The 27,973-nt window shown below is 46.4% G+C and overlaps 10 protein-coding genes across 10 annotated transcripts; 8 read left to right on the top strand and 2 right to left on the bottom strand.

Annotated features, from left to right (window-relative positions):
- Window positions 1-2,623: 2,623 nt before the first annotated feature.
- On the bottom strand, window positions 2,624-2,884 carry HO173_003269 (uncharacterized protein; the record flags this gene model as incomplete). Its single annotated transcript, XM_037305196.1, has 1 exon — window positions 2,624-2,884. The coding sequence occupies one exon, from the start codon at window positions 2,882-2,884 to the stop codon at window positions 2,624-2,626; it is 261 nt and encodes an 86-aa protein (XP_037168061.1).
- A 2,085-nt stretch (window positions 2,885-4,969) lies between these two features.
- HO173_003270 (uncharacterized protein) lies at window positions 4,970-5,620 on the top strand (the record flags this gene model as incomplete). The annotated part of the gene is made up of 1 exon (XM_037305197.1): window positions 4,970-5,620. One exon carries the CDS (start codon window positions 4,970-4,972, stop codon window positions 5,618-5,620), a length of 651 nt encoding a protein of 216 aa, XP_037168062.1.
- Window positions 5,621-6,082: 462 nt separating this feature from the next.
- HO173_003271 (uncharacterized protein) lies at window positions 6,083-6,379 on the top strand (the record flags this gene model as incomplete). Its single annotated transcript, XM_037305198.1, has 1 exon — window positions 6,083-6,379. The coding sequence occupies one exon, from the start codon at window positions 6,083-6,085 to the stop codon at window positions 6,377-6,379; it is 297 nt and encodes a 98-aa protein (XP_037168063.1).
- Window positions 6,380-6,791: 412 nt separating this feature from the next.
- On the top strand, window positions 6,792-7,193 carry HO173_003272 (uncharacterized protein; the record flags this gene model as incomplete). The annotated part of the gene is made up of 1 exon (XM_037305199.1): window positions 6,792-7,193. The coding sequence occupies one exon, from the start codon at window positions 6,792-6,794 to the stop codon at window positions 7,191-7,193; it is 402 nt and encodes a 133-aa protein (XP_037168064.1).
- Window positions 7,194-8,413: 1,220 nt separating this feature from the next.
- On the top strand, window positions 8,414-9,137 carry HO173_003273 (uncharacterized protein; the record flags this gene model as incomplete). Its single annotated transcript, XM_037305200.1, has 4 exons — window positions 8,414-8,457; window positions 8,523-8,579; window positions 8,671-8,696; window positions 8,782-9,137. The coding sequence occupies 4 exons, from the start codon at window positions 8,414-8,416 to the stop codon at window positions 9,135-9,137; spliced, it is 483 nt and encodes a 160-aa protein (XP_037168065.1).
- Window positions 9,138-9,952: 815 nt separating this feature from the next.
- HO173_003274 (uncharacterized protein) lies at window positions 9,953-11,019 on the top strand (the record flags this gene model as incomplete). The annotated part of the gene is made up of 3 exons (XM_037305201.1): window positions 9,953-9,988; window positions 10,042-10,739; window positions 10,860-11,019. 3 exons carry the CDS (start codon window positions 9,953-9,955, stop codon window positions 11,017-11,019), a joined length of 894 nt encoding a protein of 297 aa, XP_037168066.1.
- A 423-nt stretch (window positions 11,020-11,442) lies between these two features.
- On the top strand, window positions 11,443-14,698 carry HO173_003275 (uncharacterized protein; the record flags this gene model as incomplete). The annotated part of the gene is made up of 7 exons (XM_037305202.1): window positions 11,443-11,667; window positions 11,747-11,792; window positions 11,893-12,031; window positions 13,654-13,720; window positions 13,785-13,903; window positions 14,268-14,467; window positions 14,526-14,698. 7 exons carry the CDS (start codon window positions 11,443-11,445, stop codon window positions 14,696-14,698), a joined length of 969 nt encoding a protein of 322 aa, XP_037168067.1.
- A 53-nt stretch (window positions 14,699-14,751) lies between these two features.
- Window positions 14,752-15,578, bottom strand: HO173_003276 (uncharacterized protein; the record flags this gene model as incomplete). Its single annotated transcript, XM_037305203.1, has 3 exons — window positions 14,752-14,890; window positions 15,007-15,466; window positions 15,524-15,578. 3 exons carry the CDS (start codon window positions 15,576-15,578, stop codon window positions 14,752-14,754), a joined length of 654 nt encoding a protein of 217 aa, XP_037168068.1.
- A 659-nt stretch (window positions 15,579-16,237) lies between these two features.
- Window positions 16,238-17,730, top strand: HO173_003277 (uncharacterized protein; the record flags this gene model as incomplete). The annotated part of the gene is made up of 2 exons (XM_037305204.1): window positions 16,238-16,479; window positions 17,520-17,730. The coding sequence occupies 2 exons, from the start codon at window positions 16,238-16,240 to the stop codon at window positions 17,728-17,730; spliced, it is 453 nt and encodes a 150-aa protein (XP_037168069.1).
- Window positions 17,731-27,025: 9,295 nt separating this feature from the next.
- Window positions 27,026-27,442, top strand: HO173_003278 (uncharacterized protein; the record flags this gene model as incomplete). The annotated part of the gene is made up of 1 exon (XM_037305205.1): window positions 27,026-27,442. The coding sequence occupies one exon, from the start codon at window positions 27,026-27,028 to the stop codon at window positions 27,440-27,442; it is 417 nt and encodes a 138-aa protein (XP_037168070.1).
- Between the last annotated feature and the right edge of the window lie 531 nt (window positions 27,443-27,973).

Raw genomic sequence — 27,973 nt, forward strand, 5'->3', positions numbered from 1 at the left:
GTCTTGTCTCTTTCAGAGCCATTGCATACTTTTTGTTCCTACCCATCAATTAGCCCTCTTCTATCAAGTCCATAAACACCACCCCACATATAGTCACTATACCCTACCACACCTACCTGCACAATGGCCGCTACACGTTCCTCGTCCAACAAGGCCACCAGGCCCAAGAAGACCAAGGCCACCCCTACCACCGCTGCTCCGAAGGGCGCCAGTAAGCCTACTACCGCCACCAAGCCGGCGAGACCCCCCAAACAGGCCATCAAGCCCACCCGTCCCATCCTTGTGAGGGAAACCCCCTCCCGAACGACCAGCCCAGAATTCAGTGAAGAAACACCGCTAGCGACACGTAATAGGGTCCAGGAACTCGAGGATATGGTGGTAGAACTTAGCCGTAGTGTGCGCCACGCCCACAAGTCGCGGTCTCACTCCCGTCATAGTCGCCGTCATCGTTACGACTCGGACTCCTCCCCACCAGACTCAGAAGACGAGGGCCAGGTGAAGGTGTCTTTCCTACATGAACCAGGTAATAAACCCTTTCTTAAACTCCATGGACGCTACCGTGCGGTCAATATCACGTACTTCAAGCAAATCTTCTTCGGGACCTTCAATCCGGAGCACCTCACCAGGCTGGCTCACAGCTACACCAATCGCGGCATAAACACCAGGTCCAAGGACAAGGATGACGACGTCCGGAAGGCTACCGGGTTGAATCAACTCCTCCGTTATTTCGAGGTGTATGGGCAAGCCATCTGCCACTATTCCCAGCCGTCGGTGGCCCTCGGCTACTGCAAGCCATACCGGACTATCGCATTCGCCTGTCGGATATGTCAGTCCATTACATATTTGAGTCCATGCTTCTGTACCACTATGCCTTTATGGGCGCACGCATCTACCATGGTCAGGACGACCCCACCGCCTGGACCACTGACGATCAGAACTGCAGAAACCTATTGGTCCATAAGGCACCTCCTTCCGGTGGTATCAAGTATGCCAGTGGCCCTGCCACCAAACCCTCCTCTTCAGGGGGAAATTCCTCGTGCCACGCCTTCAATGCGAACCGCTGCAGTCGCGAGCAGTGCAAATTCAGTCATACCTGCTCCATATGTCAGCAAAGTCACCCCACTGTCGCCTGCCCTAAGGCCCATACCTCACCGTCGACTGCTAACGTAAATCTCATGCCGCTGGGAAACCGAGTCACCAGGGCGCCGGCATGACTGCAGGACTCCCCCAACCCCGTCCCGGTGCCTATGTCGCTGCTGGCGGTAGCAGAGTGGTTCCCCTATACACCATACGACCTGTCCGATCCAGATCTACCTTAGCAAGGCCCATTGTTATGGTTGGAGTCTCACACGGACTCCGCCTATGCCAAGGCGCTAGAGGCTATACTTCGGAAGGGTGCAAAAATCGGATATCGAGGCCCTCCCATAGCCCACCGCAATTCGAATCATTTTTCAGCCCTCGCTGCACCGGATATTCTGACAGCGAACCTTCAAAAACAGCTACAGCAGGGTCGGTTGGATAAGGTAGACATCGATCGGGAGCCTCGCTTCGTGTGCTCGCCATTGGGTTTGGTCCCGAAGCATGACGGCGGCTGGAGAAGGATCCATGACCTCTCCTTTCCCTATGGCTTATCAGTCAACGACGGCATACCCTTAGAGTGGGGTGCATTGGAATACGCTACATTCGACGATGCGGTGGCCGCACTGCTCCAGCAAGGCCGAGGGGCCATACTTGTCAAGCGAAACCTGAAAGACGCATTTCGACATATACCGGTAGCGGTGTCAGACCGATGGCTATTGGGCTTCTCATGCGACGATTCCTATTGGATGGAACGATTCCTACCATTCGGCCTACGGCCATCGCCTTTCCTATTCGATCTATTCGCCAAAGCGGTCAATTGGATCATGGTGGCGGTCCTCCACTAGACAGGTTTAGCAACGAATTTCAAAAGAATGATTCAAAGCGGGAACAGCCCTACCCTTCTACCGCTAACCCGATTGGGCAATATCACGGACTTCGGCGAAACCTTTGCCGAAGAGTCACAAATCTCTTTGAATTTCACTTATTCTTCTTCTTTCACCACATATATACATCATGAACTCCTCCAATGATGGGGTCCTCGTTATAACGACCTTTACAGTTATATTGCTAGGCTATTGAGCTGTGATCGCCACTACACCACGTCATAAATACGTCCTTCCAGTGAAGTACGTGTTAGCAACTCAGCTAAAAAAGCTGGTTCCGGGGGGTGTCTGCGCTTGACAGTCAGACACCCCTATTTGGATCTAAATACCTCCGCAGAGCCTCTGTAGGGCCCCGTAGGGCTGTCGCAGGGCTCCCGTAGGGGCTGCTTCTAACAGTACGAGTAGATCGAGTTTAATTAGTTGAATATAACTGTGGTAGTTCGAATAACTGGAATAACTGAGATATCTCTATGGCTGCGGTAGCCCAAGTAGCTGAAATAACTGGGACATCCCCATGGCTGCGATAGCTCCAATAGCTGAAATCACTGAGACATCCCCACGGCTGCGATAGCCCAAGTAGCTGAAATAACTGGGATATCCCCATGTCTGCGATAGTTCAAATAGCTGAAATGGCTGTCGAGACAAGATATCGGACGGTTTCAATTCGTCCAAATATGCATCGTTCGATAGGTGACCCTTGTCTGCAGAGGTTTAATTGGCTGTGATCGACGCAGTAGATCCTTCTCTTGTGTGCTCATTGCAGTGATGTACCACAATGTGATATTGCCTAGGCACGCGGAGATAGCAGGCCAAGTTGCAGTGGTGTTCTCCGCTTGCTGAGTGGCGATCTGACGTGGGATCTTGGAGAGCAGGCCTGTGTTCTTGGTGCTGGGGGCCTTGCTATCGCTTGGTTTCTCCATAGTGTTCTCCGCATTTGCCTGCTGCAGTGGTTCCTCCTCTTACTGAGTATCGGGCTGGTGTGAGATCGTGGAGAGCAGGTCTGTTGTGTCACTGCTGCTGCTGACTGTCTCCGCAATATTCTCCGCATTTGCCTGCTGCAGTGGTTCCTCCTCTTACTGAGTATCGGGCTGGTGTGAGATCGTGGAGAGTAGGTCTGTTGTGTCACTGCTGCTGCTGACTGTCTCCATAGTGTTCTCCGCATTTACCTGCTGCAGTGGTTCCTCCTCTTACTGAGTATCGGGCTGGTGTGAGATCGTGGAGAGCAGGTCTGTTGTGTCACTGCTGCTGCTGACTGTCTCCGCAATGTTCTCCGCATTTGCCTGCTGCAGTGGTTCCTCCTCTTACTGAGTATCGGGCTGGTGTGAGATCGTGGAGAGCAGGTCTGTTGTGTCACTGCTGCTGCTGACTGTCTCCGCAATATTCTCCGCATTTACCTGCTGCAGTGGTTCCTCCTCTTACTGAGTATCGGGCTGGTGTGAGATCGTGGAGAGCAGGTCTGTTGTGTCACTGCTGCTGCTGACTGTCTCCGCAATATTCTCCGCATTTACCTGCTGCAGTGGTTCCTCCTCTTACTGAGTATCGGGCTGGTGTGAGATCGTGGAGAGTAGGTCTGTTGTGTCACTGCTGCTGCTGACTGTCTCCGCAATATTCTCCGCATTTACCTGCTGTAGTGGTTCCTCCTCTTACTGAGTATCGGGCTGGTGTGAGATCGTGGAGAGTAGGTCTGTTGTGTCACTGCTGCTGCTGACTGTCTCCGCAATATTCTCCGCATTTACCTGCTGCAGTGGTTCCTCCTCTTACTGAGTATCGGGCTGGTGTGAGATCGTGGAGAGTAGGTCTGTTGTGTCACTGCTGCTGCTGACTGTCTCCGCAATATTCTCCGTACTGCATTGCTCCTTCTCTTGTAGAATATCAGACTGAGTGACTGGCTGAATGGCTAGCTGAGTGGAGTGGTGAGCTGGCGGGGTAGATAGTGCTGACTGAGTGACTGGCTGAATGGCTCGTAGTTATTATATACTGTAAGAACGAGAGGTATGTATAATGACATCTAGATAGGTGGGTAGATTATTTCTTTATTTTTGCTATGTTCAAATAAGCAGTTACGCTAACGCCGTATAGGGCAACTTTGCAATTGAATCACTGTTTTATAATATAAAACAGTGATTCAATTTGTGGGTGATCGACGAGGCTAATAACTACTCTATATGGTTAGCCTATTGAATTATTACCCTTTTCGTTTTGAATCATTCTTTTGAATCACATTGCTAAACCTGTCTACTGGGCAATCGTGCTCCACTACCTCGACGATTTTTTTCGCTATCCTATCCCCCTGGGCAGACGGCGTGGCATATGGCCAGGCCTTCGATCAGGTATGCAATGATTTGGGCCTCATGGTGAACCATACCAAGGACATTATGGGTACTATTGCGGATTTTTCTGGGAATTGAACTAGACAGCAACTTGATGCAAGCAAGACTCGCCCCGCACAAGCTCGATCGAGTGAGAAACACGGTGGATGACCTCCTAAAACGGGCAACAATCCCACATCGGGAGCTCGAGTCAGCGGTAGGTTTCCTGTCCTTTGCTGCGAAAATTGTGATCCCAGGAAGGGCCTTCCTGAGCCGCCTTTCTGACGCCATTCGGAGGCCGGTGGGTGTCAAAATAAGGTTCCCAGCCTCCTCCCAGCCACCTGTTGGAATAACCACCTAATTTATGAGGAGTACAAATACTGGCCCAGGGGAGCTCTGAGATAGAATAATTTATGCAATCTACACACTACTTATTCTACCATACCTAATATTCTAATAGGTTATAAGCCCGGGCTTGACGCTTAGGATACCACCGCTATTCCACATTAGCCAGTCATGGACCCCGAAACCTCCTCATTCAAGTCACCTATCCGTTAGCTTACGAATAATAACTATTCTAAATAACTTATCGATATTAAAGCTCTTCTTAGAGGTAAAAAGCTCTGGAACTACACTCAAGAGGCCCCGGATTCCGATAAATCAGTCACGGCCCAAGCCAAATGGCGTGATTCAGCAATGGAGGCTGCAGACCTTATTACCCCTACCATAAGTGGCCCCGTCAAACAGAAACTTCAGGCTAACGCTTTTGACGATGGCTACCTTATGATGAACTCTTTGGCCAATATCTATGCCCCGAAAGGGGACGCCGAATTCATGCGATTGACCCGGGAGTACTACTCGCTCCGGTACGAAGATTTCGACTCCATGACTCACTATCTTACCCACATCAAGACGCTGGAGGAACGTATTCGAGGGACCAATGTGGTTCTTGACGATGATAAACAGACTCTTCTCTGTCTCGGCATGACTCTCCCAGAAGGATTTCAGTATTTCACCAAAATTTGGGCTATAACGCCGGGGATGACTGCCGATAAAGCGAGGAATATGCTGCTAGAGGAGGAGAGACGTCAAAAGACCCTAGATATAGGTACTGTGGGCACTGGGGGAGTAGGGCTAGTTGCAATAACCAGGCATCCGAGTAAGAGGACTCCTAGCGGAAAGGCTATCGTCAACGATGTGGTATGTCCTCGCTGTGGGAAGGGTCACGAAGCGGATATTTGTTGGAAGTTGCACCCGGAATTAGCCCCGGAATGGCTGCAAGAAAGGTGGACCATTGAGAAGAGATCTCGGAAGCGGAAATGGGACGAGTTACAGCAGCAGGATTAAGAGGTACTAGGTGAAGAAGGGGCGTTTATTAACTTGTGACGGTCAGGAAGGCTTGTCGGTGACGGCCAGGAAGGCTTGTCGGTGACGGCCAGGAAGGCTTGTCGGTGACGGCCAGGAAGGCTTGTCGGTAACGGTCAGGAAGGCTTGTCGGTGACGGCCAGGAAGGCTTGTCGGTGACGGCCAGGAAGGCTTGTCGGTAACGATTAGGAAGGCTTGTTGGTATCAGATTTGGGTATAGCATCATGTTTTTGATTGGGCTAGGGAAGGTAGGTTATAGGGGAGTGTCGAAATAAGGTTCTTAGCCTCCTCTCAGCCACCTGTTGGAACAATTACCTAATTTGTGAGGGGTATAAATACTGGCCCAGGGGAGCCCTGAGATAGAAGAATTCATGCAATCTACACACTACTTATTCTACCATACCTGATATTCTGACAGTGGCCTGCATACGGATCACGTCCGATATGAGGGCCGACCTACTATGGTGGCAAACCTTTCTGAAGGACTGGAACGGCCTGAGCCTACTCCGTAACGTCGCCGACCGTCACACATGGCATATTTGGACTGACGCATCGGGGAAACTCGGTATGGGCGGCTACATTGTAGAACTCTCGAACCTATCGCCATCCCTTCAGGACGTTTTCAGCGAACGAGTACCCAAACGGGAGCTCCATAAGGATATTCAGTTCAAAGAAATGAAAGCCGTGGGCCATGCCATGCCATCCGGACATGGCTGGATAGGCTTCATGGATCTCGTCTGATCCTTTACTGCGATAATGACGCGTGTGTACATGGGCTTCAGAAGTCTTCCATCCGGGGGCCGGCGATGACACCACTACGGGATATAGCCATGCTCATGGCGACGTACGATATCCATATGGTTCCTACATGGATACCCACCAAGGCGAATCAATTGGCTGACGATCTTTCACGCTTTCGATTTCGAAAAATCGCTGACAAATATCCACAGCTGAGACACCTAGCTACCTCTCTGCCTCGCTAGGGCGAGGGCCACCGGAATCATGGTACAGTCAGACCCCTTTGTCTAGAGAGGCCGCCCGTCTCCTCTGGTGGGGATTAGCGAGTAAAACTCGGAAGACTTATTCAACTCCAACTAAGTCCTACAGTGCTCACTGTGCGATGTATGGCCATAGCCCCCCATTTCCAGCCACTATGGCCTCACTATCCAGCTGGATCGCCGCCCTTAACGCCAAGCGGATCAAGGCCAAGACGATTAAAGCATACCTCACCGGCGTCAAATCCACACACGTGGACCTTGGGTACGAGGGATTAGAGGTTGTTCATAGCCCACAACTGGAACGGATCATAGCCGGTGTTCGCCGGCTACGAGGTGAGGCCGGTACGAAAGAAAGGTGTCCACTGACAAAGGATAAACTCCTCAGTCTACTACCTCAGTTCGATCAGTCCACAAAGGAGGGATCTACTATGCATGCCGCCTTTTGTCTGGCATTTGCCGCCTTCCTTCGGATAGGAGAATTTACCTACCCAATGCGTGACCGGCAGGACGAAGCTTTCAGCAAATGGTTCCTTACCCGCAGGATCACCCCGAATTGACGCTTCCTGCATCCAAAACGGACCCGTTTCGACAAGGCATCACCCTTACCGTGGCCGCTATCGACGATGAGGCGTGTGCAGTGAAGGCACTGCGACACTTGTTTCAGGAGTGGCCGGCGTCACCCACGTCGCCGCTATCCAAGCTAAATGGTCAGTTTACTAAGGACCTAGTCACCTCTACCCTTCGTCAGGCATTGAGATCTATCGGTGTGGAGGGCCATTTTTCAGGCCATTCCTTGCGCCGAGGGGCTGCTACATCCGCACGAGAGGCCGGCCTTAGTGACGAAGAAATTCAGCTATTGGGAAGGTGGAAATCGGACTCCTATCGTCTATATATTGTGACTCACCCAGCCCGAATACTCACTGCATCTCGTCGGCACCAGCATCTTCCGTCCCTACAGCGCTAGTGATGGCGATTCTCGCCATGGACGTCCTCGGTAAGGACGTCGTTTGGGGTTTGGGAGTTATCTTGCGCTGGGGTACGAGAATATGCCTGTTCAGGCCTCTATTTTGGCCTGTTCAGGCCTGCTATCCCCAGCGTGAGGCAGCCCAACCACTACCTACACTATTGGTCCCCTATGTGTGCATGTGATGCGTGTTTTGCATGAATGGGATAACTAAGCTTGCAATACGCTAAAAAACAATGACTTTCGTAATTAATGTGGGGTAGGAATGTGACAGATAATAGAAAAGGTAGGTAACGATTAATGGAAGTGAGGAATGAAGATCTCATTTTAGAGAATTGATTATATTTTACTATACCCTGATTTTTTGCGTTATCTCTACTCGAAGAAAGTTGACATCTTATTGCATTATGCGATTTCGTCTACTACATCAAGTCCAGCTTCTTAATTTAGTTTATTCGAACTTCGTCAACCTTGCAACTTCTATCACCTTTCAAGCCATTCATTCTCAATCATTCACATTCACCTACATTAAAGAACAACCTCTCTCATTACACATCCTTTCCATCTCATTCTCGACCATCTTTTTCTATCTTCTACATACTCACAATCATCACGATCGATTCACCTCATTGCCGCACAGAAATTTCGGTCACCATTCAGAGCTCTAACGCTCTTCCACCACCATCTTCTCACTTGCATCGCCCCTCATCCCACCAGTACGATAGGTAAAGCTTACCGCATTCTCACGAGGAACGCTCTCTGTATCTCTCATACTAACAATATTAAATCTCAGCTCGAATCCTTTCATTGAACATGTCAGAATCTGGCAAAGGAAAAGAGGAAACGAGCGACGAGCCGTCAGTTCTCCAGAGCTCGGACAGCTTCTCTAGTTACGAATGCGATACTGACGTTCGTATTGCAGCTCACCCGATGTCAAGGACAACCATCTTGCAAGCGGTCACGCTATGACAAGCGGAACGTACGTACTGCGCATGCTCATTGAGGTCATATCAGAGCCTTTCTCCAATCTGCTGTGGAAGTATCAGCTTCACTGACCATCATTGTTTTAGGGGTGCTACTACGCCGGGGACATCAGGTCCATTCCAGACAGCACACCAGTAAGCATCGCGAAAGCATATTTCCCAATAACGGACAAGGGACAGTGCTAACTTCGAGCCTAGTCATCTTGCATATCCCACCTCCCACAGCCAATGGAGGTCATGAAATCATCGATCTTGAGCGCTGCCTTCCCATCACTCCGATCCGACAACTGCATAGCGAAATGGCACTTGCCGCAACCCAAACCCCGCTTCTCCGTCATCTATCCCGCACTCGAGACGCCGCACGACCAGAGGAGGACTTTGACCTTAAGCCAATCGAAGCTCACGAATTTACACCAATCCGAAGGCACCGCCGCCCTAACCCGCAGCTCCCTAATCTAGGAGATTACTATGCCGATGATGGAGACATTCAGGATCTTCTGGATAGCAAACCAAAGCCAGGATCTGGCCGATCGCGGATATCACTAGAGGCATGAACTTCGGACATGTGGGAAGAGGCACTGGACTGGGAAACGCGGGAGGCAGGCGAGTTAACAGAGACATTGCGGAGATGGGTGACGCAAGAGAGAAGCTGACAGATTTTGAAAGTAGCAGACAAAGGGCCACAGCTGCCAGTGCAACCCTCCCATCACGCTCCAGTCATGGGTGGCCCAAGCTCAGTATTATAAATGGTTTCTTCGCTGTAAAAGCCAGTCCTACTCGGAAACCTCTTTACTTCAAGTAATCCAACACACACAACACAAACCCTGCTCTATAGGTCTTTCAACATCGCGAGGTTTCGAGTTCATCATCTTTCTAGAACCACAAGCTTCCATTCACGACCTAAGCTCACAAATTAGTCTCAGTGGCCTCACGCGACGAATGAAGTCGATCGATCAAAATCTCACTTCAACCCCTTTTGTCTACTGCTTCCGTGGGAAGGTCTGCTCTCAGAGGATCCACCCGAGTTTCCTTTACTTCTATAAGAATTAGTTTTACTACTAGATCTATATACGAATATATATATCTTTCTAATTCCACATTGCTACATAACTCTAAGGCTCTGATCTAAGATCGAGTCTAACATCTGCTGAGGGCACTCTTTAGTATTTAAAGCCCCCAACCTTCCGGCACCGTAACTTCTACACAAGTCTCTCTCCGGTGCACTCACAAAGTGAATCCGCAGGACTGATGTGAAGTGAAGAAAGTCTCACGTCGCAAAAGCCAGATCTCTACAGCATTCACTTCACAACATAACATCAGAACTCAAAGCCTTTCGATCTGAAAATCCCGCACCACCAAACGCACAGGAATGCAGATGATCCTACACTACGGGTATCACTCTAGGGTAAGTATCCCTCAGTATTGAATACCGTACCTGCGAATGACTAGATCGCACAGTCCCCCAAACCCAACCTTACGAGCATGGAGTCAGCCGTCACCGCAGAACCCAATTGGAGCAGCCCAAGCCTCACCACCTTGCCGCGGGAAATTCGAACCCAGATCTATCGCCATCTCGTCGTCAGCTCTAAATCAGTCAAAGTGTGCTATGATTACCATTCCGTATGGCTATATCCGAAAGCCGGGAGGCAAAACAGAGACGTCAGCACTGAGTTCCTTTGCCATGCGGTAGAGGGTTCCGAAATTGCAGTTGAGGTCTACGAGGAGTTCTTTCGCAACAACACCTTCGACTGCGGCAGCTGTGAGAATTTACGACGATTTTTGACCACTACGACCACCCGCTTCAACCTTTATAACAATTTATTTCCTAATACGTCGATTCACGGGTACCTGAAGTTTGAAAAGAAACCGTGGATACGCAAGGTGCATACCCCCTATGACGACGTATCCTTTGTGTGCCACCGCGACCAACATCTCAAATACTTGTTATATACAAAAAGTCAAATCTTGCCTTATATTTATGGATACATCTACCCGCCACCAGTGCTTAATATCTCTATACACACCTCATCCAACGCTAATCCAAACGTCACTGCAAAAAGTGCTCCACAGAGCATCGAGAAGGTCAACCTTAGCTGGCATGGTCAAAGTCTGCAAGCTCACCGTGACCACATCTCAGTTTCCCGCTTTGACTTTGTGTGAGAATCATCCAAGGACTTTGCGTTATGCTTGGAGCACGTTGGTGCACATTGCCGTCTGGGACATTCATCAAGAAAGGCAAGACCAAAGGAGACTTGATACGGCTAACGAACGTTGAGTCGAATGAGAAATGCTGATTCAACGAAGAATGAAGCCATCATCGTGCCTCCAGTTGCAGAAACCTCTCCAACGAACCGTGAGCAGCATTTGACCGAATCTGGGTGTGGCTTCGTCAAGGCCGATGCTGACGTGACAGTCAGCGTGCCTTTAAATCCTTGATGTCCAAGAGAACTTGCGTGGGATTGTCAGAATTGGACCAGAAATTTCGAACTTGCCAGCTTCTATATCTCATCGCCAGCACAGATATGAATGTCGTAGAGAACGCGTTGAATTCACTGCAAGATCCGCAGCTGGAAATCGCAATATGAATGGAGCGTGCTCAATCTTTCCTCTCTTGACTATTCACGGCTAGAGGAAATCGACTATCTACTAACGAGATGACATTTGGAATACGGTATAACGCCTTCGATCTGATTCTTTGGTTCTGGCAGCGCTGGCTACAAAATATCGCAAAGGCATGAACGCTTTTCGAAGAATTCAAAAGGAAAGAGCCGTAATTATGGAGAGATGCTGAGCGATGATCCCAGGTGAGTTACGTACTCCTACGAAAATACATCTTGTACTCTCCTGAAACTCCCAGCGATGATCCGGACTGTTATACAAGGTGACAACGAGGACGAGAAGAGCATCACCGAGACCGAAGAGGAGAAGACTCGCAACACTCTTGCCCCCAAAAACCCGTCAAACGCCAAAAGACTAAGACTTGCCGTGTTTTCGAGCATGTCTCACCTCGCAAGGGCAAGAAGACTGACTACAAGAACCTGGATGATCCATTCGTCAACATGGATAGTGCCCAGGATGAGAATCGTAATATCGTCTTCGACGAGTCCAGTGATACCGAGAGTGAAGTGCCTATCCAGCAGATGGCTCATTCAAAGAGACTAAGGATGCTGCTATCAATATTGAGGAGGCTGTCAAGGCAATCGTGGAAGGTACGATGCCTCACAACGTCGTAGCATCGCATCTACATACGCCAACGGTATAAGTTCCCGCTCCTCTGCTACCTCTGCTACCTATGCTAATAACCTACAGGTACCATCTATGAAACCATAGAAGGCCGCTTCCGCATCATCAGGAAAGAAGTCATGATCCTTGGGGCCGAGATTGACATTAGAGACCGTCCTAAAGCTCCAGCAGATTCGGTGAAATATCCAAAATTCACTACCGCCGTGTGAATTTTCCTAGCGTATCTTCAACACCTCCTAAATTTCTGGAACCCTTTCTTTCTACATTTTTCCGTCCTCGCACATCTCTCTTGCGAAACCCCCCTTGAAATTTTGACACTGTGCGCATTGGGTGGTGACAGAACTGTCAACTGGCTCTGAGACCGGAATCACAATGTTTCTGTCTCCGACCTGACTTACTCGTATCAATACCGTGAAGGCCTGTGTTTACCAGCAGCGTATTTTGCAGAAGATTTCTCTAGCATTCGCTGATTAATCTTTCTTACGCTCCACCTTGCAATCATCCCAAAAAGTATGGAAATCTAACAGTCATGAAAGATCCTTAGACTTCAAAATGCGAGTTCCAGCATCTATCTATATCATACTCTTTTCAGAATTTAGACCATTTGCCCCAGCAAAGTATACCAATTAGATTTGGCTGCGCATACTGTGACTTTAATGTGTACGCTCCTTCTCGTCACAGTGGGGCTTCAAGTTGGTGAGCCTTGCGGCAACTAACCTGCAGCTTGCGTGCATTTCCTTGCGGCCGTTCTGTTGGGAAGGGTCACACTTCCATCTCATACGTTCAGGCTGATACGCAGAGACAATTGGCACCAAGTCATCACGCACGAGTGGAAATTGACTATAGTCCGAAGACACGCCAGCTTCAGAAAGACTTCAAGCACAGAGGCTGTCGCGCAAAACGTCGACGGCACCCCTCGATCGTCAAGAAACACAAAAGAGGATCCCACAATCTCCTTCCGCTTCGCCGACCTCCCCGCCGAAATCCATGATCAAATTTATCGCTGTTAAGGTTGAGAAGACAAAAAGTCTGAATCCTCTACATCCACTCAGCATGTGTGATTTTCTATTGAAAATCTTCAGCCAGGCCAGCTTCAACTCTCTTTCGAATATACAGGATATTTGGCTCACGTAGTATGGGTACTAGACGGAGGAGTTAATTGTATCGAGTGCGTTTGTCAGCGCGCTGCTTCGAAATCTCTTAAACCCCCAAATCCTTCCCCTCAACCATTCTTTCTCCGCATTTCTTTGTCTACACGACCTCATTTCCACACATCGACCTTTCCACACATTTGTCTTGCCAGTGCACTGCTATATAGCTTCATCCCTGAGATTTTAAGCACTTGCTACGTCGTCAATTCCTAACACTCTTCAAGTGGTCTTCCGTCCTCTCGCTACGCATGTGCTCTATCTCTATATACATATAGTGCACGCATGTCAGAAACAATTGCAAACGAGTCATCGCAGCGCTCAATTCATCTACACTGGTCAAGACTCAAACTCACTTTGAATAATCAGGGACTTTCCACTGTGACTCTCCTCAAACACTGTCTGATCTAATCACCGGAACCAAGTTGGTAAGTAAATTCAAAGAATGATTTCACATAACGCAGTTGCTTACGATTCCCTCATGAAGGGTGGCTTTCTTTCTCAACCGGAGATTGGAATGAATTCCAGTCCATCAACCAGAATCCCATTCCCATCACTTCCGCAATACAGGTTTCCCGTACATCTTCCAATAATCAATTTCCACGCATCAGCACAACACTTGAGTCAAAATTCCAGATGTGGTCAGCGTGCTGAGATTCCGAGAGGCCCATACTGGTAGGAATTCGTTACCTATGGATATCAACGCTAAGAACAGCATGCATAGAACAGGCAAAGTGGATCTTGTGGTAATGAGTTGATTGATTCTTGGCTAAGGAAAATCTATGACTATGAGAAGTGTAAGTGCCAAAGGCGCAGAAGAAGATCAAGTTGGAAAAGAAGGCCGACGGCAAAGCCGAGGTGGACGGGATCGGCGCTGAAGTGTTTAAAGCTGAAGCAGGGGGAGAGGGCATTGATCTGGAGCGTGACGAGTATGTCCTCTTGACCCGTCTCTCGATCTTGCTACGCTGATGCCAAGAAGAAGCTAAGGCTAAGTTCATAACAGTTGCCCCCCTTTCAAGAAGGCCGTGTCGCCCTCGAGGCCTGTTCTGAACTCGGAACGCGCTTAGGAACAGCGGTGCCTTGAAGAGCGCAAGCAGGAAGAGACACACAGTGATCGGATGGTCACTCTCCGGCATCGTGCTTCTGGTTCATGTTTCGGATCTCAAGTAGCTTGTCATACTCCGTGCTCGGCCGATCGATCCACTTCTGGCAATCTTCAGTGACCTCGCCCCGATCTCCATGTTCCACAAGTCGACTTGCGAAGGTAGGATTAGCCTCACCGAAGGTAGTCAGTGCTGCATTCGAAGTGACGATCCACCCACCTCATCTACAACCGTTCAATCACCAACAACGCCTATCAATCTCTCACTTCAAAAGGCCTAAAGGTCAAGAATTAATCGACTGGACTCCTGAAAATGACGCAAAATTAATGCTCACCATCCTCGTCGTCGAAAACGTGTATCCCAACTGCGAGAAAGTCGCCGCAGCTTTCGGTGAGCTTTCCCATGCTTCAATACCACCACGGTCTCTCGCACCCTAATCTCACCACAGGCGGTGCCGTCAACGCGATGGCCATCTCCAACTGCCTCAGTCGTCTGCGCAAGAAGGCTGCTGATGACGGTCTCATGTCTAAAGCAGGCGTCACGGTGCCTGCGAAGGGATCTAAGGGCACTGCTGCCAGCAAGAAGGGAAAAGGGGGGGAAGAAGGGGGGAATGGTCGCTGAGGGTCCTGAGTGAGAAATGCTTCCTGCTTACAGACCTTCTTTCTCTTTATAGATCACAACATGGCGTCCGGATCTTCGCGGAAATCGCCAGCTTTGGTCTCGATCTCCTCGATCTCCACCTTCTTTCTCTTTACCAATTTATCTTCCTTATTCAGATGAGGCACGAGTCTTTTGGTCGTAGCATTCTGCAACCTGTATCCGCGAAAGAGATTATCATTCCTAGAATGACGTGTAGTCTCTCTACAAATGCTGCAAGAGCCACCATCTTGGTCTCGGCCTTTGCCAACTTTTCTCATAGCTGAGCACACTCATTGCACTCATGTTCCTCCTCTTCGTCTTCTGAGCCTTCAGACAGTTTCACAGGTGCACGCACGAGGCGTCCTTTCATGCCTTCAGTTCCCGTCTTGGCCTTCTTAGACTCTACCGCACCTGACACTCCAGTCCCATCATCTGCCTTCTCTTCGTCGGATTCCGGTTCGAGGGTTTTGCGTTTTAACCTTAGAGGTTTGGCATGGACATCTGGCTTCCCGGGTTTCCGTGGGCTTGCCTTCTTCGGCTCTGGCTCTAAAGACGCGGGGGCGTAATCGTTGCTCTGAATTATCACTCTTCTCCTTGAAGGATTTCTTCTGTTGTGTTTCTTAGCGCCGGTGAGTCTAGACACATTTCTCTCGCGGACGCCCGCGCCTTCGGAACATACCAACAGCGGATTTTTCACGCTGCCGGCTCTATACCACACATTGCGATCGGGATCACAAGCTCCCGTCTCAGCTGTGGCAGGCAACTTTCAAGGCTGTGGGAACAGAACTCATGGTTCCTACCGCCTACCGTCCTCAGTCGGATGGACAGTCAGAACGCACCAAGCAGACGTTCCGTGTGGCATCAGGGCTGGGACCGAGACCAAGCGGCCAAGGGTGGCGAATTGAGGAATCTGGAGTTGCTCCAGGCTCTGTTGGCTCTGTTGGCACCGAGTTCGAATGGTGCTTTCGGGTCGGCTTTTGCGGCGACTCCGATTGGGGAGTCGTTGGGGGCTGCGAGCACGGGGGTGGGAGGGCAGATTGTCCACGCTCACGTGCTGGATGCTTGGGGCGCTTTGGGGGTGGGGCTCTATTACGATGAGGATACGATCCTGAGATCCCGCGGGATAGATTTGCTGTAACCCTGCGAAGTACTCTGAACAACTCTACCAACGCTTCCTCAAATCAGGCCCCGAATGAGATTATCTACGAGATGAAACTTAATGATGGAACCGACGTCACGGACTTGTCTGCTAAGGGCCAGACTGATGTGGTCTTTTCCTGAAATTGCTGGAAGGGCAAGCATGCTGCGTCCCCGATGCCCTATAGGGCGGGTAAATTACAAATTCATACCCCAACGTCAACCCTGTAGCAATGTCCGCAGTATGGCGTAAGTCCCTGGCCTCTTCTCCAGGCTTCCTACTACGGCTTTGGCTCTTTCATCCGAAATAATACCGAATACTAACACTCCCAACCCGCGGCTGAGGGTTTCGAAAAGCCCACCCCCCGCGCCATTAGCGAGCGCATGGTCAAGATCCGCCAAACTTCCAAAGCCAACGGCGCCGCTTCCCACTTCAGTGTCTCGAAGGCAAAGTCCGGTGCCGGTCCAGCTGGGACACCACGCAAGCGCGCTACCGCTCGTACCAATGCGGCGGTCAAAAAGGCTACTGCACCAGCTCAGGTTGGCAAAGGAGGAAAGGTCTCTGCCCGTGGTAACGGCGGTGCCGGTGAGAAGCGCAAGCGTGGGAATCGGGGCAGGAGCGGGGAGTATGTCTCCCCGCACCTTACTTTCCGGGGGACTGGTTCCGCACATTCGGCTCTCGCGTTTGGCACTAACGCAACTTATCTTCGGACAGTCCCCCTCCGACAGTCCCCCGTCCACACTAATGTGGCTACCGGCTATACCCGCAGCCACCCGGCTTGGCATAGGCCTTGGCATAGTGGATATCTGACTGGTGGGTGCATTGTCAGTTGAATTAAATAATTCTACTATGTGGATAGTAAAGGATGATGAATTCTATGAAAGCCTACTGTAGAAAGGTAACCCCATCGCCAAGCACTTATTCTATATGTAGCTAGCTGCAAATGCCTGCAAGGAAGTCACGCCTGTTAACTTTGTCGATATTTCTTTCATTCCACGGTATAAATATCCAAATAGGACGTTACACAGGAGGGAGGCCTTATGGTGTGGGTTCTCAGCGATGACTTTTATCACAATTCTAGGAAGGCTGTGAGTTCAAATCCACGAAGGTGGCGAAAACACGCCTCTTCTTGTCTGCAACCGTCGCAGCATACTCGATGGTATTCATAATGTGCGGATGGGCGAAATAGAGGAAGAAAGGTGGGCATTCACCTACTTACAAGGCCTGCCGACATCGATCTTCTCACCGATGCTAGCGGTCTAATTATGGTGATTTTTTAGGAAGGTAATAGTACACCAACACTCTCACATGCATTAGCGAGTTTTGGTGTATGTAGCTAATGATACGGCTTAGCAATGGATATTTACGACGCGGGCCCTTATTCTACTACTATTGCACTACCTCCGACCCACTTATGACGTACCTTAAGCACCACGTCGTCGCTCTGAAGGATCACTTCAAAACCAATGAAGTGGGAGGAATTCATCTGAACTTGAAGTCTCTCACAATCGGATGAACAGGGCTGGCGCAACCCCTCATCAAAATTAGGTGGGGCCGAAAGCTTAACGTGTAGATCGTGCGCGGGAGGCTTTTTTTACTTTGACGGGGGACTGTCGGAGGGGGACTGTCCGAAGATAAGTTGGCGCTAACGTTGTATGCTTGCAGCGATGCTACCGATGACTCCGAGGACGATAAACTCAAATCCGACGAGTCTGACTCCGAAGATGAGGACGAACCGCCCAGCAAGAAAGCTAAGTACGGAAAGGGTAAAGTCAACGTCAAACTTGAGGAGAGCGAGGGCGGATTCTGTGACAGCGGGTATGAGAATGCGAATGAGGATGCTTTTGTGGGCACTGAGGAGGAGGTCTTTGCCTAGGGGAGGGAAGAGGAGGATATCAGAGTTGAGGCAAGAAACTTACAGAGAGTGGGTGACTGTAGATCCCTTCTGGGTCTCGCCTCCGAACTGTCTCAAGCTATCCCAAGCTATCTCTTTTGTTTGTGTCCCCGCTCAGCATGTGGCAGGCATCGCGGAGACAACGCTCATACATCGTTTTTTTCTTAGCGTCGCTCATCCAAACCGATGATCTAGAATCTTTCCCTGGGTACCCCATCGTCTGGCAGGGGGTAAAATTCAGGGGTTCCGACCGAACATCAAAAAACACCCCCATAGCATGTTAGTGTAATTCAATGACGCCTGCTTTCACAACAAAATACTTAGTGTCGCGATTAATCTTTATAAGCAGATCTAAGATTCTATAATAGAAAATAAGTCTGTGATTCTTGTCGTTCAAAAGTCATTGTGTGATGAACATACAGATATTTGATGTTCTGCCAAGACATTTTACCCCCAGGCGCCAGACGATGGGATAGTGAACGTATGGACCTTACTGGCCCCCACCTAAAAGATTCAGGACCCACTTGGCTGATGTCCCCTTTTTCTTCGATGGCAAGGACATGGGCCTGAGTCTAGGAGTATAATTTTAGTTGCATTGCGTACTCTTTCGAAGGTCGATACTGGACAGATGCTAGGGGGGCTTCAAGTAGAGCCTGGTGCGATGCCTGGCGGTCTCTGGCTGCTTGCATAGCATATACAGACATAATGAAAATCTTCAATGCAGTAAATCATTCAACACGAGCGATATCAGGAGTTGATTGTGCCGTCAATTCATTACAAGAGCATGCTTCCAAGGATCCACCTTTCAATGACCATGGCAGGGGTGCTTCCATACTGTCCCGCTAGATTTGACTCCCTCATGCACCTCCATGCACCTCTGTGCGCCACTATCCCCCATGAAATGAAGAACCGTCGTACCACTGACTATTAATTAGGATTAAAGAAGAGGCCTTTTGTACCAGGCCGAAAGTATCATAGACTCAGCTGGTTCTGTGCTGCCACAAAAGCCATGACGCGACTGTGGCGATGGTCACTGGGAGAGAGACAGCCCAGTACACCCAAAATTTCTCGGATACTACCCGGGATTCCTGCCGAGTCTTGCTAGCTGAAGAGAAGTCAAAGAAGCTTGTACTGAATAAAGCCTCCAGGCAACCCGAAATTAGTCGGTGTCTGGTGCGGAAAGACCATGGTTCACTCACAGCAATGAAAGTTGCAGGCAATAAGGTTAATGTCAGGACTGCTATCGTCCTCATTGCTGCGCTATCTCTCCGTGCTGCTTCGCTCATCTTTACCATGACCTTGCTGTCATCCTGCGTGATGGTGTTGAAGGCCTGCCGAGGTCAATTGAGGTAGGATTCGAGAGATACTCGAATGCAGACTGACCAAGTCTATCTCGTTGCGCAGTCTTACCTCGTTAGTTTTAGATCGTGCACTTAAGTTCCGCAACGTCTGAACCTCAAAGCGGAGTGCTTGATTTGTCCGCCGTGAGACGTTGGAACTCGTGTCCGAAGGGGGCACTTTGCAGAACCACTCGTGTTGGCAAAGGATACTTTTTGTTGTTTCTGTTGCAACGTCAAGTGTTTCCGAGGCATGAACCACATGCCGCGCGAAGTCATGCAGTAGGGGGAAGTTGGCTGCTTGTTGGGCAACGCCGTGCCGATTCTAGAGACATATCAATTTGAGTTGGTTCCTCGTGTCAAAGATGCTGTGGTGGCAGCTTTACTACTTCAATCATCCTCACAGAGTCTCAAATAGACCAGACGGAGGCGTCGAAGGCTTTGATGATTTTTCCAAGGACGATCGCATGAAGCGAATAAGGATGAGACAGGTCAAGCGTTGTTGACGGCGACAATAAAAGGTTTCGAAGTCCATCGCGTAGATGCTGAGGCACGTCGAAGCAGAGAACAACATGTACATTTGCTGAAGTCCATTTCGTGAAGAGTGCTATCTCTTCCATTCGTAATTGTGGTATTGGATACCCCTGACTTCTACTAGCTGCTTTATTATAAATCGGAACCATGTATATGCACCGGTCGTTAGTAGAGATTTACATTACTTAGAAAAGGACTATAACATGACTTTTAACCCTACCTTCTTCATTGTACGAATCTCCGCAACCAAAGAATCCATTAGAACGTTGGTAACTCTCGGACCAGAACAAATCAGGTATTGTGTATCGATCAGCGAAAGCCTAGCAAGAGGCGTGTAACGGACACAACATGGCTTCGCTTTTTGCTCTGTCTACACAATGTCTTAGCACGTGTCGCCAGTGCCTCGGTAGTGTTTATAGATAAGACCGAAGACCGTCCTCTATTGTCGCACTTGTGCTGCGCCATGTTCCTTCCACTAATGCCAGTCAACATTCGTAATCAGCGGAAGGTCAGCTTCGTACCTTGTTCAAGGATATCGATGGAACTCATTGGGAATATGGTGGTGTTCAAGTCTCGCATTGATACAATCTGTATTGACGAGACTTCGAAAGCGTTCACCAGCAACGAAATCGGTCAGCAGCCTGTCAGTGTCAGGCTGAGGGGACCGAACAAATTCGGGCAAATTACAAATTCATACCCCAAACTATGCGATCCTTACAAATGCATACCCCATCTTACATTTTCATACCCCTTATTAAAAAAAATAGGGTATGAAATTGTAAGTTGCTACTACTTAGGGTATGAAAATGTAAGTTGCCATTTCTTGGGGTATGAAAATGTAAGATGCCACCAACTTGTAGATGTAGCCGTCCCTGTGCCCTGGAAGCGTAAAGTGTACCAGAGGACGTAGTGGTGGTCAAAGACGACGGGCTTCTGTCACCTTAGTTAGTGATATGCCAAAGAGAGGTAGAGGACGGGGGTCTTGAACGATAGCGGTAGCTGCCTGGCAGATGGCGGTCGGTAGGCTCCACTGAGCGTCAGGTAGTGGTCGTCGACTCCGCTGTCGATGACGGTGGTGTGGTGTGGTGTTGTGGGGTGGGGTGCTTGCGTTTGGCCCTCGAGTTGGCCCACTCGGCTTCCGTCTGATGTCTTGGAGCTGTTAAAATTTTCATTAGATGCGGTCGAAGAGATTCCCTTACTTCTATAATCTAACGGGCCAGATCGCGGATCCTCTCCTTAATAATTTAAAGCCTTTATAAAATTTCGAAAGTAAGCCCTTAGATAGCAATTCCAGGCCACTATGGCAACTTACAAAATCATACCCCTATAGATGGCAACTTACAAAATTATACCCCTATTAATGGCATCTTACAAATTCATACCCCGTTGGGGTATGAAAATGTAAGATGGGGTATGATTTTGTAAGGATTGCATAGTTTGGGGTATGAAAATGTAATTCGCCCAACAAATTCGATGGCTTTGTGGATCTATGCTCTCTTAAGAAAATGATCCAATGCATCCTGTAAGTCTACAAGGTTGCGGTGGCGGATCTATAGGCTCTTGTGCTCCGCAGGGGGGGAATCGTCTTTGATCATTGCTGCGTAGGGTAAATCACAAATTCATACCCCAAAACCTTGGATTCTTACAAATTCATACAAATCTTGGCGGGCGAATTACTAATTCATACCCCGAAAGTATGGATCCTTACCGAATCATACCCCTAATTACTAAATCATACCCCTATACCAAATTTCACCCAAATATGAGGTATGATTCGGTAATTTGCCATTGCTCGGGGTATGATTTGGTAAGGATTCGTACTTGCTACAGTGGTCTATTTGAGTGGCCTACTTGTAGATACAGCTAGGTGCCTATTAGAAATTATTCCTTTAGGGCCCTACGGAGGCCTAAATAGGGGTGTCTGCAGCATAAAGTGTAGGATAACCTGGGTATTTAAGAGGGCCCCGGAAGCGTTTTCGGGGTAGTGAACTGTTAGTAGCGGCCTCTACGGGGGCCCTGCGAAGGCCCTGCGGGGGTAAATATTTAGGTTCAAATAGGGGTGTTCTGGCTGTTAAGCGTAGACACCCCCCGGGACCAGCCTTTTTAGCTGACTTGCTAATAATAGTGTCTACGCTTGACAGCCAGAACACCCTTATTTGGACCTAAATATTTACCCCCGCAGGGCCTTCGCAGGGCCTTCGCAGGGCCCCCGGGGGTCGCTGCTAATATGAACCCCGTAAACCTTGAAGCGTAGGGTGTGATTGGCCCTTCGAGCAGTCGAAATTGCCCCCACTCGACTTTCATCTGATGTTTTCAGACTGATAGAATTCTTATCAAATACGGTTGGAGAAAATCTCTTACTTCTATGGTCAGATAGGCCAGATCGTGGATTATCTCCTTCGTAGGTTGAGGCCATTTTGATAACTTATCGAATCATACCCCAAGCAATAACAAATTACCGAATCATACCCCATATTTAAGTGTGATTTGGTGTAGAGGTATGATTCAGTAATTAGGAGTATGATTCGGTAAGGATTTATACTTTCGAGGTATAATTCGGTAATTTGCCCAAATCTTGATTATTCTTTAGGGTATGAATTTATAATTTATTGGACTACGTCTTTAAGGGCCCGGCGTTTAACGCCCCTAAAGAAGCCTCGGGTTACGATGTTCTATTTCAATTTTTTTTTTTTTTTTTATTACGCGCCATCAAAATTTAAATCTAAATATAACTACTATAACTACCATAGCTAGCACTATTACTTATTTTAATAATCTACTATTATAGTCTATTCTAATAGCTAATTCTATAGTATTATAATAGCCGTCTATAGATCTAGCATAGTAGATATCTCTACTAAGAACTCATATATGGCCTATTTTTATTCTAGCGAGATATATATCTATATAGTACGCGATAATTATTTAAATTACTTTATTAAGTTAAGTACTTATTAAAATAATAATTATAACTATAACTATAGTTATAATAATAATAATAATAATAAAATAATAATACTAAGTTTAGGCCTATAAATTAAATTTATAAAAAGTATTTAATTTTTAAATCTAATTTCGAGATAAATTCGACTCTCGAAGAGTAAAAATACTTTAATTTAAAATTTACTACGATGCGTAACGAGGCGAGAAACCTCGACGAAGTTTCGAAGTATATCTCGGCTATCTCGATGAATTTTAAGTTTCTCTAAATAGAATATAGAATATAATATCGTAGTCTAAATTAGAGTGTAAGATATAGATGCTTAGAAAGATAATTAGAAGATATGTGAGATTGTATTTAGAGGGATATCGTAGGGGTATTACGGGGATAATAGCCTCGAGCTAATCTAATTAATAGACGTTGCGAGGATAACAGCCTCGAGTTAATCTGATTAATAGGCGTTACGGGGGTAACGAGGTACCCTTATTACCTCGGTGAAAAAACCCTACCCCGACCCGACTCTACCCCGTCAAAACTCTAACCCGGAGCGAGGTGGTGTTGGGTACTCAAAACCTCGCCCTATTCCGCCCCGTTACGTAGCGTAAGATTTACATAGAACTATAAGATTAAATTTTATAAATTCTAATTTTTAGAAAGTATAAAATAAGTTCTATAAATAATAAAAATAACAGTTAAATTTAGATAGAGAAAAGAGAAGTTATATTAATAATAAGTTTTTAAAGAGTTAAATAACTTTAAATTAATTTAGATCTAATTAATAAGAAGTTAATTTTAACATCTATTACGAGTCTAGGCCTATGAAATCAATTTATAAAAAGTAATTAATTTTTAGTGTTACGGATATATAGCATAACTAGAAGAATTCTACTATTTAAGCGAGATTTACGCTCTTTTAACCCTGCGGTTAGCGATACCTTAGCGAGTAATAGCGATCTTCTTTTACGATATATATATAATAAATATACGATTACTTTATTAAGACGTGTTAGTAGACCACCTCCGCCTTTAAACGATAAAGAATAAAAAACGAATTAAATAATTAACGATTATATATCTTAATACGATTAATAAAATATTATATCGAGTTAAAATAATTATAGTATTTTTAATACGTTTTATATATTAAAATCGTTGCGATATTATTATAATATCGTTCTAAAATCGAGAAATCGTTATAAAATCTAGAACTATTTTAAAAAAAAATTAAGAATTCTATAATAATAGTTAAGATATATTAAGAAGAGTTTTATTTATAAAATTAATTAATTTTAAATAATAGATATACTCGCTAATTCGAACTACGAAACTATCTTACTCTATAAATTTTTATTACTCGATTAAATTTACTTAAGCTAGAGAATAGTCTATTTAATTATATAAAGTAATTTATATAAATCTATTATTACTAAGATATCTCTATAAATATCGTAATTTTACTAATTTATAATTACTATCGTAATATCTTAGATTTCTAAATTTATCGTATTGAAATTAATACGCTTTTTTAGAGAAATTAATCTACTACCGTTCTACGAAAAGCACCACTAAAAATATATAACGTACTTAAAAATTTCCAGTATCACGGTACATTACTAAGTAATCGTTAAAAGGCGATAATTTTTACTAATTTAGTATAGGTACGGTTACCGCAGCTCATAGCCCTCCGCTAAGGTAGTTACGCTTTCCCGTGACAAATGATAGCAACACCGGTTCGACTCCGGGTGTGGTCGGTCAGCTTTGAATAGGTTACTCGCCGCTGCACTTGGGTTTGGTGGGGGCTCATAACCCCCGTGCCTTCCTTAGCTGCGCACCAGGCCTGCGAGTAGCTTACGGGTACACCCGGGGGCCCCTATATAGAAACATGCGTGTAGGCCAGCGCATGGGGACATGCGCCATTTTTCGAAGTGTGCAATTGTTACGGATATATAGCGTGACTAGAAGAATTCTACTGTTTAAGCGGGATCCACGCTCTTTTAGCCCTGCGGTTAGCGGTAGTTACGCTTTCCCGTAACATTTAGATCTAATTTCGAGATTAGATTTAATTCTAGAAGAGTAAAAATACTTTAATCTAAATACTATAAGACTAAATATTATAATTTTTACATTATTAGAGAGTATAAATTAGACTCTATAATAAGAAAAAAAATCTAAAAGTCTAATAGAAAGTGAAAAATTTATATTAAATTCAAATAATGTATATCTATTTTTCTAATTAGGGCTGTCTCGAGCAACTTTGATTAGCGATCTTTAGTAAGCGATATTTAAATCCCTTGCCATTGAAGAATTATAAGACTAAATTTTAAGATTTTTTTATATTTAAAAAGCGTAAATTATAATCTATATTTTAAGAAAAAATTTAAAAATTTTAATAGAAGATAGTAAAGTTATTAAAGGGTTTAAAGTAGAGTAAGAGATTTTAATAATTGCTAACGCTAATTTATTTATCCGCGATATCTAATTAAAAAGCGTAGCGAATTCGAATTTATAATTAGCTATATATATAAATTTAAATTTTTTTAACTTAACTCTATCTTATTCTATTATATATATTAATAATTTCTATAATATTTATTAATTTTATAATTTTTACGATTTTACGATTTTACGATTTTTTAGCGAGAGAGATTTATAGATTCGAATCGAGAACGAAGCGAAAGAGTTTCGAATTTTATTGAAATTATTACTACTCGACTATCTAAGCTTATATTAAAGAGTATTTTTAATAGAGTAGATAAGTCTTTAATAAGCGATATTTAAATTCTTTATCTTAAAACATTTATAAGACTAAATTTAATAATTCTTTTTTTATTTAAAAGCGTAAATTACGTTCTATAATTTAAAAAAAAAATTAAAAAAATTTAATAGAAAATAAAAATGTTATTTTAAAATTAAATAATATATATCTATTTTTTAATTAGAGCTATCGACTATCGAGTAAATTTAATAAGCGAACTTTTAATAGACGATATTTAAATTCCTTACCTTTCAAAATTTATAAGACTCAATTATATAATTTCTTCAAGTTCAAGAAGTGTAATTTACGCTCTATAATTGAAAAAAATAATTGAATTCTTTTAATAGAAAACAAAAAAGTTATTCTAAAATCAAATAATATACACATATTTTTTGATCAGGGCTGCCGGCAAATTTGGTGGGCGAACTTTGATAAACGATATTTGAGGTCCTTGCCTTTTAATAATTATAAGACTAAATTTTCGAATTTTTACGCCATTGAAAAGCGCAATCTTCGCTCTATAATTAAAAAAAATAATCTTAAAATTTCAATAGAGAATAAAAAAGTTATTCTATGTGTGAATTACGCTACGTAACGGAGCGGGGGACCCCGACGGGGTTTCGGGGGGGGTCGGAGTCGGGATGGGGTTTCGGGTCGGGGTTTCGAGTTTCCTCGAAACCCTAACCCCGCCCCGACCCGGGAGCGGGGTTTCGGAGTATACCCCGTTACCCCGATGAACCCTAAATACCCCTAAGCGACCCCTCTAAAATTTGATATTATGTATTAAGAACTACGATAAAATAGAGTATAGAATACGATATCGTAGTCTAAATTAGAGTATAAGATATAGGTGCTTAGAAAGATAATGAGATATGTGAGATTAAGGCGCTACGGGAACGCTACGGAGACGTTACGAGGGTAACGACCCCGAGCTAACTTGATTGATAGGCTTGGCGGGGGTAACGGGGTGCCCCCGTTACCTCGATGGAAAAACCCCACCCCGACCCCACCTTACCCCGTTGAAACCCCGACCCGGAGCGGGGTGGTGTTGGGTACCCAAAACCCCGCCCCACCCCGCCCCGTTGCGCAGCGTAGGGTGAATAACGTACACCTATTTTTTTGATAAGAAGGCGTAGAAGGGCTATCGAGCTAACTCAGCCGGTCTAATCAAAGAGCGTAGCGGACTCGAATTTATAATTGACTGCATATACAAATTCAAGGTTTTTTAACTTAACTCTATCTTATTCTATTATATATACTAAAGAGTGTTAGAATTTCAGATATGTAATGCGTGTTGTGTAGAACGGACGGATTGATTCTCTAAAACCTCTCCGGGGCCAGGTCCTAAATACAGTACAAAATCAGGTGGCTGGAAAACATGGTGGCTGGGATGCGCGGGAGCCACATTTCGACACTCCCCTGCAGCCACGGTGTCGATTAGAATGGCAGACGCTACTGCGGGACTACTGCAAGCCACTTGCGCAGTCATCTCCACTAACCCCCATATAGAATAGGAGGTAAACAATGGAGACGCGCTCATGCCTCGCTCCCATGCTTTCGTCCCATGTTTCTTTCATGTCATCGTCGCTTTCTACCACCTTCTATCATTGTCGACTCCCTCTCCACCCTCCACAGCCCAAATTGCCTAGCACATAGCCGGGATCATGTCGCGCCTCCTCAACAACCCCCCAAATATCGAGACAATTTCCGATGCCCGTCCAAGCCCTCCTTGCGGATGAGATCACCGCGGCAGGTGATCTCATTATGGCCTCGAACGAGTTGAAAGAGCTGGATGACGAGACCCACTGCGATTGCGAGTTCTTTCGCAAATACCAGCTACCGTGTCGCGATATTTGGGCTCAGCATCAGCTCTTTGGGACGCTGAAAGAGGAGGATTTTGACCGCTGGACGTTCATGTGGGAGGACTCGGGCTTTGAGCTCTATGAGGGTATCACCTCGGAATACTACGAGAGGGGTATCGACGGTGAGATTGGGGCGCCGGCGAGGCGTCGACTTGATATAAGCGGACTTTCAGGAGGAGGTGTAGGCCAAGTATGGGGTGGTGGAAGGGGCAAAGAATCCTCTGGGGGGGGGTCTCTACGACTATGGATATGGGAACGACGGTAGCGACGTTAATCAATGAATTGTACAGCCTTAAATGTGCCCAATTGAGTGACAGCGAATTGCCAGAAGATCAGACGATTGTCGACACGATGTTTGCCTGAGTTGCACGCGTCTCCATTGTTTACCTCCTATTCTATATGAGGAATGGTGGAGAAGACTGCGCGTGTGGCTTGCAGTAGCCTGCAGTAGCGTCTGCCATTCTAATCGGGACTGCAGCCACGCTCCCAGTCCACCCAACAAGAAATGAAGCCATACACAACTCCCATCAACGATAAAGGCCATTCCAGCCTTCGACAACAACAACAGGCCATTCCAGCCTTTCAACAACAGGCCATTCCAGCCTCAACAACAACAGGCCATTCCAGCCTCTCAACAACAGGCCATTCCAGCCTTTCAACAAGAGGCCATTCCAGCCTTTCAATAAGAGGCCATTCCAGCCTTTCAATAAGAGGCCATTCCAGCCTTTCAACAAGAGGCCGTTCCAGCCGTAACAATAGGCCATTCCAGCCGTAACAATAGGCCATTCCAGCCGTA

Source organism: Letharia columbiana (genome assembly GCF_014066305.1).
Source record: "Letharia columbiana isolate WasteWater2 chromosome Unknown Sc0000007_s0, whole genome shotgun sequence".
Taxonomy (NCBI): Eukaryota; Fungi; Ascomycota; class Lecanoromycetes; order Lecanorales; family Parmeliaceae; genus Letharia; species Letharia columbiana.